At 44.1% G+C, this 12,285-nt stretch overlaps 2 protein-coding genes across 2 annotated transcripts; both read right to left on the reverse strand.

Annotated features, from left to right (window-relative positions):
• Positions 1-9,684: 9,684 nt before the first annotated feature.
• Positions 9,685-11,036, reverse strand: SODALDRAFT_326688 (hypothetical protein). Its single transcript, XM_028610230.1, has 2 exons — positions 10,761-11,036; positions 9,685-10,603 (listed from the first exon to the last, which is right to left on the reverse strand). Exons 1-2 carry the CDS (start codon positions 10,871-10,873, stop codon positions 10,144-10,146), a joined length of 573 nt encoding a protein of 190 aa, XP_028470331.1. The 5' UTR covers positions 10,874-11,036; the 3' UTR covers positions 9,685-10,143.
• On the reverse strand, positions 11,019-11,538 carry SODALDRAFT_326690 (hypothetical protein). Its single transcript, XM_028610231.1, has one exon. It carries the CDS (start codon positions 11,520-11,522, stop codon positions 11,367-11,369), a length of 156 nt encoding a protein of 51 aa, XP_028470332.1. The 5' UTR covers positions 11,523-11,538; the 3' UTR covers positions 11,019-11,366.
• Positions 11,539-12,285: the final 747 nt, after the last annotated feature.

A 12,285-nucleotide genomic window follows, 5' to 3' on the forward strand; every position in this document is an offset into this window, starting at 1 on the left:
TACACTAAGTACCTTCGTACCTGGTGACACGTGACTTGGCACGTGACTCCCCGAGTCACCCTGTGCTGTCCCCCGTCCATAGCCGTCCCGTGGGATATACACCAGTGTACCCATGGGGTTGGTCTATGTTAGGCGGCCGGCCGTAACAGTAACCTTATATCGGTGCCTCGGCACCGTATATCGCCTATCCATAGCGTGGCACCCGTAGACGGATAGATAAACGGAATAGTAGAATTAGAACCTTAAGTATTACCTACGTGTATTCTACTCGTAGGAATAGGATAACTAGGTTAACCGACTACCGTTAGCAGAATTCACCTATAATATAGCGTGGTATTCTACGATACGTTACACCCTATCCGATACGTTAATAGGCTATAACGCCCCAGGGCCCTAATAAAGTATAGCTCTCGAGGGCAGGCGAGGTTTATACCGCCGAAGCCGAGCACTATACGGAGCACCTTATAGCCTAGCGCCGGTCTATTTCGGACCTCATTAAAAGAGCGCAGGCTTCCTACGAACGGTATTATAATAACGGTCGTGCCTAATATTCCTTTAAGGTGGACGAGTACGTTTTATTATCCACGAAGAATATCCGATAGAAGAGGCTATCTAAAAAGCTTAGCGATAAGTTTATCGGGCTATATAAGGTGACTAAAATCGTTAGTATATATAGCCTTACCTACTAGTTAGAACTGCTAAAGGGTATAAGGATTTATAACGTTTTCCCCGTTTCCCTGATAGAACTATAGAGGTCCCGCGACGGGTTATAACCGGAACCACCTATAGTCGACGTCGAACTAGACTTAGAAGAATATAAGGTCGAGGCTATCCTGGACTATCGATATCAAGGCTAACGGCGCTAGTACCTGATTAAATAGGCCGGCTATAGCGACGAGGAGAATACCTAGGAGCCGAAGCGGAACGTACCTGATAAACTTGTTAATAATTATTTTAGGATAAGGCTTTCCGTCTCGGGGAACTATATAGGGTTATATATTATCCCTAATAGGGACCTTATAGAGATAACGTAAGGGTATTATTATATATCCCTCTCTCCTTATAGGTGGCACTTTATAATAAGACTTACTAGGAACTAAATAGGTTTACACACTATCCCCGTAAGGGACCTAATATAGATAAGGGTCTATGTATCGGCTATATTAACTAAAATCCTTTAGTGGGCGGTGGAGATAAGTTCTTATAAAAGGACCCCCCCTTAACCTAAACGGGGACTATATAGGTATTATCGCCTCGGTTACTATTTTCTTTCGTTTAAGCGTTTTGCTCTCGATCTCTATTCTTCCTTTTAAGCGTTTTGCTCCCGACCTCTATTCCTTTTCGGGTATAACGCCCTAATCCCCGTTCCTCTTCCTTCGGCATAACGGCTTATCACCTTAAAGTCTATTTCCTTCTACTATTCCCTTACTTAACCGTCATGATAGGGACACGATTATATTATAATAGAAGTATAGTTAGGGACTATTAGGGTTATGATAGGAATACCCTAAAGCTAGTTACAAAAAAGGAAAAACCTAACCCGAAGGCTAGTAAAAAACCTAAAAAAAAAATAACCGTTCCTCTATATATACTATCACGGCCCCTTTAGGGCGTCCTTAAACCCCACTAACTTATCGTCTAGAGAGGTAGGCTCGCGCCTAACCGCCTCACCGTTATCCTCTGTATATACCTGGCTCTGCCCCGCGGCAGTAGCCGTTACCCCCTTTTACCTACTACCCGCGGATAGCGTTAAAGGAGAAAAAGATAAAGACGTTTTTGCCTTCTATTTCTTCTTCTTCTTCCCTAATAAAGGAGTTAAGGGCGTTAAAGCCTTCTTCCCCTTACCTTTCTTCACTAATAAGGACGGCACTATATCGTTATCGTCGGGCACTTCGTAAGGGTCCGGTGGACCCTATAGACCTTACGGTATCGTGACCCCCGACAGCGAGCCTTAAGGTTACGCAGAGCCACTATCACTAAACATATTATCACCTGTAAAGCTAACCCCCACGGGGGCTAAGGCAGACCCTAAGGGTGTAGGCAGGTCTTCCTAGGCCTAAGCCTAGGCCAGGTTAAGAGTAGCTATCTGCTCGAAAGCAGTAGCCGTCCGCTCCTAGGCCGCGAGATCGCGCCCGTGCAACGTAAGGCGTTATTATTTAATATCGAGGCGTTTCTGCTCGACGGTAAAACGCTACTACTATAGCCCGACGAATTACTTAAGGAGCGACTCTATACTATTAAGCCTCTCGTGAATATTTTCCGCCGTTTTCTAGCCGGCGTCGGTAACTTCCTTAGCTTAACGCTAAGTAGCTATAGCTTCCTCGACAGACGACTGGCTAACCTCTAGCGTCGCTTAACCTAAAGCCTCTCTAAGGATAACCTAGCATCGAACTACTATAGCCTAGTATCACGCAGGATTAGTAAGGGTACTATACAGGATTAATAAGGGGACACGGTTAGTAATACTCACGCGACGACTCTTATTTAGGCCACCTTTATCGATAGTAATAACTAAAACCTTTTACAGCTACTCGGCAGCGTTCTTACTGGCGATAGGAAGCTATTACAGGTATCAGATTAACGGGGACTATAGAGTAGTCTATAAAAGGAGGGGCTATAGGAATAGTGTTAAAGATATAGGACTTACCACGCGGTATTTAAGGCTATTATGCTTAGAGTAGTAGTGGCACTTATTCGTACGCTGACCGTTATCGGCGTGACGGCACGTCTCGGCCTTGATAGTATACGTCTTTTCCTTAAAGTTAATCGTTACTAACTTACCTGTATAACGTATATAGGGGGCCCTTAAATCCCCGCCTATACCGATATCCACTACCCTTTAGCGTGGAGCGACCGACGGCGTAATAGTCGACGATAACGTAACCGTAGTAGAAGTAGGAGGCTCTAGCGTAGCCGGAGCGATAACCTACGATAAGGCAGGCGGTATAGCCAACTACGGGGCAGACTACCTAGCGGACTATAAGGTTAACGCCGCAACCACGATCTTAATCCTTTTAGAGGACCGCGTTATACTCGCGGGAGTAGCGACGCGCTTATTATTATTATTATCTTCCTAGGAAGGTATAGTGACTACACTAGACGTGTGATTAGCTACTATTATAGACTACGGGCGTGTAAAAGCACTTATAAGATCGTAGTTAATTAATTAATTAAGTAAAACTATAAACCGTTAGTACGAGATACCTTAGATTAGGTAGAACTTATAAGGCATAGTATAATCGAAAATTAAGTATAGAAGAGGAAGAAAAGAATAGGAAGAGGGAGTAATAGCAGGTTACGCGATACCCCCCTAACGGCAGTTATATAGGCACCTATTTTTAGTATAAAGAAGAAAGCTACGAAATTCACGGAAGGAGTAATAACGGGCCCTACACGATACTAGCTTTAGGAGTCTTTATAGATAGATTAAAGGGATAACCCAGGAGGATAAAGGGGCAGATTCGACGGCCCGGGAAAGAACCTCCCTAGAACCCCTTAGGTTCCCGGTAAGGGCACGGCTATAGGCACCGGATTCAGGAGCACGAAAAGGAGTAGTCCTTATTAGTGACCTTAGTTAATAGATAAAAGGTGAGAGGGTATACCCAGATTAGAGCCACGGCTAAAGGGGCACTAGGTGGGAACCTATTAGGGTCCCGTCGGGAAGGGCTTTAGTTCGGGGTATTAAGGGAATTAGGGATTTAGGAGCGGACTCGGAGGCTAGGTTTCGGAGGAGCCGAGAGGCCGGCACGGATCGGGCGCTCCTAAGGATAGGAGTATCCGGGGGAGGTCGCTATATTAGGTGCCTATAGCAGTGGTTATGATAGGTCCCTAGTATAAACCTATAGGGGTCTAGGTATACCCAGTCTAAGACCCCTTAAGGCATAAATAAAGTAAGTTATCACATAGCAAATAGAATAGTCCCTCGAAGGAAATAAGGCAGCCCTCGAGGAAGTAAATAAGTAGCCCTCGAGGAGTAGGGCGTAGTCTTAAGGAGCGAGGGAGCCTCCCCTTTAAAGAGGGAAGCCAGCGATTAATCTGATTCCTTAGCTACACCCACGTTTAATCCCCTTATGATCCTATCGTGACCACACCTGGTTCCTTGCTTGACCCTACCTTTTCACTCTTTACGGCTACCCATTTAATAACTTCCTTAGTTTTATAGGGTCCTAGGTATTTATCCGAGAGCTTCTTACTAGGCCGCTTCTACTTAATATTCTTAGCGGAGAGGAGGATATACTTACCCTTTTTAAACCTATGAGTAAGCTTATCGGTATTATAGTACTTTATATAGGTCTTTTGGGCTTTCTTAATAAGATCTATAAGGGCTCTCCTATTCGCTATTAGGTGCTTAATATACTTATCGGCCGACACGGCATAGAATTTATCAGCCTTAGGGAGCGTAATATTATTAGGTCCTTAGGGGGTATAGCCTATAAGTGCTATAGCGGGGGATTACTAGATCGTAAAATACTACATGGTATTATATATAAACTAGGCTAGTAAAAGTTAATCCACCGAGTTATCCTGCTATTAAGTATAAAAGGTCCTTAGGTAGTACTCTAGGTTCTAATACTAATACTTAGTTTAACTATCGGTCTATGGATAAAACGCTATTAATAGTCGCCTCTTAAGTCTTAGGCGCCTATATAGGGTAAACTAAAATTTACTCGTGAATAAAAAACTATAATTAGAAATAATACTATCTAGTAGGCTAAAGATAAAGAAGATACTTAATTATATAAGGTTCGCTAGGTCCTCCGTATTTAAACTAGAACTGCACGGGATATATAGGGTAAATTTCGTGTATCGGTACACGACGATAAGGATAGCGTCCTTTTTCCTACCTCCGTGTATTACGGGCGGTAGACCGGTAATAAAGTCGACTAAAATTTCCTAGAATAGACGGCCTAGTATAGAGAGACTCTAAAGGCACCCGTAGGGTTTATAATATCTAGGTTTAGTCCTTTAATAAATAGGTCAAGTAGGGACGAAAGTCTTAACGTCTTGTTTTATATATTTCTAAAAGAAGGCGTCCGTAATACGTCGAAGGGTCCTAGTAATTCTATAGTATCTAGCTATAGGATAGTCGTGGAAAGCCTATAATACTTATTCGCGGAGACCGGAGTATTTCGGAATAAAAAGCCTATCGCGGAAAAAGACTAGACCTTATTTATTATAGGACCACGGTTTAGTCGGGTTACCTTCCCGTAACGACTTATAAAAGAGGTCCTCTTATTAGGCTTCTATAATATTATGCTTAAGACTGGGTAATAACGTTATTATATCTTCGTAAGGGGCAGGGATAGTATTAGAGATAGCGTAAACGGGCCTAACCGTAAACTTTTACGTAAACGCTTCTACTAGCTTTTATCCCTCTACGCGAAGGTTAAGACTTCCTGCTATATACTAGGGCTTCCTCGAGAGGCTATCTATAGGGTTACTAATACCCGGTCGGTATCGGATAATAAAGTCGTAGACTACTAATTCCTTAAGCTATCGGGCGTACTAGGCCTTAACCTTAGGTTTTTTAAGAAGGTAGGGGTGGTTTAAGTAGTCCGTTAGCACCTCTATAGGGGTTTACACGTAGGCGATATAGTATCTTTATTATCGAAAAGCTTCTATAATAGCTATAAGCTTTATATCCGAGGTAAAGTAGTTTAACTTAGGACCTTATAGCTTCCTAGAGAAGAATACTATAGGTCTTTACTATTAGTCTACGTTAAGTTAACTAATAACTATACTTAGGGCGAAACTCGATACGTCCGGCTTAATCCGGATTAATAATATCGGGTTAGAATATCGAAGAATAGGCGTTTCCTGAAATTTCTAGTATAATAGCCGAAAAGTATCCCGCTCCCTAAAGGTTAATACGAAGACCCTTACTCTTCCCCCGTCTTTTAATAGGTTAGTTAGTAGTGCTATAATCTTAGAGTAGGACTTAATAAACCGCCGGTAAAAACCCGTGAATCCTAAGAAAACCTGGATTTTCTTAATCGTGTCTAGCTTTTCCTAATCCCGAATAGCTTCTACCCGCTTAGGGTCTATAAAGACATTATAAGGATTATAGATAAACCCAAGGAACTCTACCTCTTAAATTTTAAAGATATATTTCTTCGGATTAGCGTATAGGGACTATTCTTATAGCTGTTATAGGATACTCCGTATATATCGCCGATATAATACCACGTCTAAGCTATAGATTAGGATATTATCTAGGTAAATAATATAAATAGTATCTATAAGTCCTCGTAAAGACTTATTAATATACTATTAGAAAGAGGCAGGCGTGTTATAAAGACTAAAAGACATTATTAAATACTTATAATAACCGTACTTAGTCCGAAATACGGTTTTCTATTTATCGCCTTCTCGGATCCGTAGCCGGTAATAAGCGTCCTTAAGGTCTAACTTTATATAGATCGTCGAATAGGATAGGCGGTCTAAAATCTTATAAATTAGTGGGAGTAGCGTACGGTCCTTCTTAATTACCTTATTGAGTCCTTAGTAGTCTATATATAGTCTTAGCTTTCCACCCTTCTTTAGGATAAAAAGAATAGGGGCGCTTATTAGACTAGATAAAGGCCGGATCTATTATTTCTCCGAAGTATCTTTAATATACTCCCTTAAGACTACGAGTTCCTCCTCGGCTAAGGCGTAGATAGGACTAAAGGGGGGCGATTTACCATCGTTAAGTTTAATTACGTAGTCCTACATATAGTACGGTAGAAGATATCTAGCTTCGATTATATTAAAAACGTTAGTAAAATCTCGGTATAGTTTAGGGAGGGTATCCTTATTAAAGGGTTTAGGGGAATTCTGGGTATCCTCTTAGTAGTCTTAAGGAGGGTCTTAGGTAGCGGTTATAATCTATCCTAGACGCGTGGGATAGACGGCTATAGTAGTCTATGCTATTAAAGGGATTACCGTGGTAGCGCGGTTAATAGCCTTCCGTAGTTAACGGGTCGTGGTAGTAAGGGCTAATTTAGACTTTTAAAGGCGGAAAGTCTATATCTTATCCTTTTAGTAGATACTAGGACTATAGGACTAAAGCTATAGGAGACTAAGGATAGCCTAGGTGCTATTAGGATCTAAATCTATAACGTGGAATATAATAGTTTTGGCTTAGGTCCTCCCCTAACTATCTATAATCTAGTAGATTAATTTTACTATACTATAAGTCTTTACCTGCTAACCTAGTACTAACCAGGAGATATCCTTAGTAGGTCCTAAGGGTTTATAACCGGGTAAAAGGCTAGCGCGGTTAATAACATCTAAGTCCGAACCTAAGTCTATATAAGTATAGCAGGAGGTCTATTCGTTATCTTATTATACACCGCCGTATTATAACCTGAGTTATACCTTTAAAGGGCCCTAAGAAAGAGGTGCCGATATAGATAGCGCGCGTTCCTACTAGGAGGGTTCCTCGGAAGGTATAACCTATACTTAACCTACTATTATGCTTCTTTTAGGATCCACTAGTATAGTATTAGTACTAGGCGTCTTATTATCAGTCTACGGCCTATTAGTATTCTAATTCGTCTTCCTAGGGTCCTTTAAATATAAGGAGCGATAATAGCCTTTCTCGTGATAGTAAAAATACTTGATTTCCTTAATAGGGGGTAGTAGGCTAGTCCTAGGGTTTTTCGGGGGTTTATCCGATATATCCTCGTTTTATCCTTTAATACCCTTAGTGTTATTCTGGTTACGACTATAAGAAGGGCTTAATTATCTTTTCCGCTTATCGTTACGCTTAGCCCGCTAATAGGCAGGTAAGGAAGAGCGAGGCTAGTTATTATCCTTAGTATCCTGAATTAAGGTAACCTAGGCTTAGCCGGCGGCTATATAAAGCTTTTTAACTAACTTCGGTAATCCTCTAGCACGGATCCGGTCTTTAAGGGGCTTTTATAATTTATTAAGAATTAACTATATACGAATTTTATCGTTAAGAATAATAGGAACTTCTATAAAAAGCCTATTTATAAAGTCTAGGAATCTATTATAGGATTAGTCTAGTTTTTACAGTATACGGTCGGAGAATAGTTATTCCGTGATAGATATTTCCCGGGTATTATCGTTAACTAATAGAGTAACGAGGAACTTTTTTATATCTTCCTAAATAGCTCCTCCTTCACGATTTATATATCCGAAGGTAGTCCTTTAATACTAACGCTATAGTGACTTAGTAGTCTATAGGAGACTATTAGAGGAGTAGAAGATTTTAGGTAGTTTAGTACGAAAATAATTAGGGTTTATAGCGATCCGGGACTCGATATCTTTAACGAATATAAGATATCCGTTATAAGATACTCTATCCTACTTAGGGATATCCACGTTAATTTTAATTACCTTATTACCCTATACGGGTATACTTAAAGAGGACCGGGAGGGCTCCTAGGAAATTATGGGGGTAACGGTATTAGGGTCGATACCGCTACGTAGAAGTTCGAGTCGGCGTTTTTTCTTCTTTCTCTTAGAACGTAGTTTAAAATAACGGGTCTTTATTATAAGTTCGGTATTTTAGAGGTCTATTATAAGGAGACTCTAAAGATCTAAATAAGTATATCGTGTTACACGGTAGTCCCTTTATAATTTAGGATTAAGAGTATTAGGGTTAGGGGTATTATCGGAGTAAGGGGGGGTAAAAGTGAAGAGGATTCTTCGTCGTTCTTATCTATAGGTCCTATAGGTGGGGGAACTAGCGGATTAAGGCGTTAAGGTATAGTGGTCTCTTAGTATTCTCCTAGGGACTAATCGTTATAATTCCTATTAGTCGTTATACCCGTGTAGAAGGGGAGAATGAATAAAATGTTATAGATATACTATAAGGAGTAATAGGCGACTACTAAACGATATAAGATTACCTAAGGACTAGTAAGAACTAAAAAGGGGGTATCGTGATAAGATTATTCGTTAAGTCCTTCCGAGACTCTCGGAACTATAGAAGGCACTCCCCTCTTTATACCTACCTAAGGTCTTCTAACTAAGTGGGTAGTAAAAGGCCTCCTTAGGACTAAGTTAGGCGTAAGCTGGTTCTTAAGCTAACTAGCTTACTAGATCTAAGCCGACTTCTAAGCTAACTAGCTTATTTAACCTCGACACGTTATATCTTTAACGGTCTAACCTGACTACGATCCCCCTATCTATATATAAGTCTAGTGCTAGTCCTATAGCAACGTATAAGCACTGTATATTCTGATAGCCGTATACCCGTTATATTTACCGGTTATAAATAGCTTTAATCGCCTAACTAACGTTTTAGGGCGATTAGGGGGTATATCGAATAGACTATAGTCTTTTCGGTTACGTAACGGGCCGGATTACTAAGAGTATAATCCGGGTAGACACCTACAGAATTTTCACCACTAATATTACGGTGGCAGGAATTCTCTGACGGTCTAACACAGTTATAATTATACACAAGTGCCTCAATCAATTTGACCGTTTTAGTGACGATTTTGACTACCCTTTATCTGACAATGCCCACCCGAGGCTCGTGCCAATGCGACATCTTCTAGGTATCAATCAACAACCTCATAATTATACGAGCGCGTTATTTCAGAACCCGGTATTGGACCTTACCGTGGCCCATTGCAGACATACGCCGCCACAATTTTCGGTCACTGTTTATTCGAGATAGGTTTATATTCACAGGCCGCCTTCGACAAGTAGCCATCTTTACATACAACCTCCCTCTTAACGACCACTAAGTTCCCGACGGTGTTATAAAAAGTACCATTTCCATACAAGACTCGACTTGTCAACAAAGATATCATGTTCAATAAGGTAAAATATCCCCCATCGCCGTACCGTTGTGATCATTCCGTCATATGCTCATAAAGCACAAGACGCTGATAGCTGATGCCGTCCCTGTGTTGCTTCCAGAGAGGGCAAAAGCCATTCCTCGTAAATCTTGCCATTCCGGCATTTTCCAGTCCCATATATTATGTAAGGGCATACAAAAATAGAGCCGTTGTTTATATCCCCATCTTGCAGTTTGTTATTTTAATTCATCTCCCTCGTGGGAAGGTCCCCGATAACGGCGAGTGGGCGACAAGGAATAAGACAACAACCCGATGAAAAAACGCCGTGACACCTGCACCATACCATTTCGGCATCCCCCGCGGATACAAGGTGGGCCCGTCCTCACCGGAGCGGCTTCCGCCCATAGACGGTCAGGAAATTCATGTAAGCATGGTGCCGCGGATTGCGAACGTGGTCGCGCACGGTGACGAGCAGCATCTCGATCTGCGGACGGGTCCAGCCAATGGCGGCCAGCGGGCGGGCGCTGAGCCCCCAGATGCCGCCAATGAGCGATTCGGCCAGCAAGCCGCCGCAGACGCGGCGGCGTTCGTCGGCGGCCCAGGCACCGACGGGACACTTGCGGGACAGCTCCTCGACGGCTTCGAAGCCGGCGGCGCGCATCTCCGCGGTGGCGTAGGAGATGCCGCGCAGGTCCGACCCCCCGCGCACGCGGAGCCCCGCTGCCACGGCGTCGAGCCAGGCGCGCAGGGCGTAGTCGTTGCCCGGCGGCACGGTGCCGTCGTCGCAGCGGACCTTGGTTTCGACTTCCTGGACTTCGAAGTAGCCACCCGGTTTGAGGTGTCTGTGGCATGCGGCGGTTAGGGCTATTGGGTGCACAGCGCCAAGAAGAGAAAATCGATGGAGAGTAAGAGGTGGGAGGGAGGAAAGAGATAGTGTGTGTGTGTGAAAAGAAATGGAAAGAAGAAAAGAAAAAAGAAAAAAAAAGGGGAAAAACTCACTCGTATGCCCTTCGGAACAGCTCAGGCATATTTCGAACGGAGTGAAGGGTGTGTCGGAGGTGGATAAAGTCAAACTTATTCCCATCCAAGTTCCACCCTTGCTCGTGTTCCATGTCGTCGACGAAGTAGCGCACATTGGGAGGCACTTCGCCCGACTGAATGGGTGACAGATCGATTCCCTCGAAGGAAGACAGCGGATACCTGTCTGCCACTGCACGGGGAGGACAGAGATGAGTGGTTAGTAAGTGTAAAGTGATTTCTTGGCGTGGATTGATGCGTGTGGCGTTGTGGCAACTTCGGTAAGAGGAGGATAGTTGGGAAGTTAAAGGTGGGATGGGGATGCTGCAGGAAAAAGGGGGTGGGATTGGAACGGGGAGTTGGAACGGGGAGCGACCCAACGGGGTGGAATGGTACCTACATTGTTCGCACCAGATCCCAATACCGGTTGCTAGAGTTGGGACACAAAATCAACAGTTAGCCGGTGCCGCTCCGTCGGGATTTCCTGGGGGTGGGTTTTTTCTTTCTTTCTTTCTTTTTTTTTTTTCCTTTTTTTTCTTTTTCTTTTCCGGGTTATCGAGGACGGGAAAACGTAGAAGTAACGTCCAGTTATGGGACAGTATAAATCCGCGCGGCCAACAAAAAGAGGGATGCAAATTCTTCCCACATACCTAGGTCAAGCACTTGGCCTCCCATCTCCAACTGCTTCTCCACCGGGGCGAGGAAGTGCCGCCCTTCCCAGAAAAGAATACTGAGCTCGTGCATGATAACGTCGCGCTCCTGCTCGGCCTCGTCGTTTGGAAAGGCGTACAGGCCCGGCCGGTAGCCGTGGTACCGCAGGCCGTACTCATAATTATGCTGGCGGACGCTCGGGGTGAGGCTCTCCGTGTCGGCTCCATGGTCGTGGTCGACATGGGAGGCGAAGGCGGCGGCGGCAGCTGCTTCCAGGGCCGAGGGCGAGGCTGCCAAAATGTGCGAGGTGTCAGAGCTGGCCCCGGCGGACGCGGACCCCGACGTGGGCGATGTGGCCTCAACCCGACGCCGCTTCTCGGGCGATTCCTGGCGCGCCATGTTTGCTGTACAGATGTCGGTGGGAAATGGGTAAGCCGAGGTGTCAGGGACCCCTTGGTCTGACTGAGAATACATGGACTGGCTACTTCTGCCTGTGCAGGCAGAGTCGGGTGTTGTGGTTGAGTTCATCTTTGCGGGACCAGGCGTGGTCAGTCAGTTCATTGATCGTCTGGGACACCTGTGCCAGTTTGCCAACAGAGCATCATGAAATGATGGGCAGTGTGCTTTTTGTTGGCCTGGGTTGCGTGGGGTAAGAGCGAGGCCAACTGGTCAACTGATCCGGCCCCAGCCCAGCGACGTGTATAGTCGTGCTATGCACTCAAGCTTGCACTGGGGAGTCGTGTGTGAGAGGCAGTTGAGTTGCAGGCAGTGGGTGCTAATGATGTGTGCATCCACCCATCTACCCACGAAGTTGTTTTAAAACACTTTGTGGAAAATCCAAATCGACGTGCGCCAC

This window comes from Sodiomyces alkalinus (assembly GCF_003711515.1).
Source record: "Sodiomyces alkalinus F11 unplaced genomic scaffold SODALscaffold_1, whole genome shotgun sequence".
NCBI classification, from domain to species: Eukaryota; Fungi; Ascomycota; class Sordariomycetes; order Glomerellales; family Plectosphaerellaceae; genus Sodiomyces; species Sodiomyces alkalinus.

Coding starts and splice junctions, on each gene's coding strand:
- SODALDRAFT_326690 (XM_028610231.1), bottom strand. CDS start 11,522: ATGCACGAGCTCAGTATTCTTTTCTGGGAAGGGCGGCACTTCCTCGCC.
- SODALDRAFT_326688 (XM_028610230.1), bottom strand. CDS start 10,873: ATGGAACACGAGCAAGGGTGGAACTTGGATGGGAATAAGTTTGACTTT. Junction 10,604..10,760: donor CTGTTCCGAAGGGCATACGA/GTGAGTTTTTCC, acceptor CGCATGCCACAG/ACACCTCAAACCGGGTGGCT.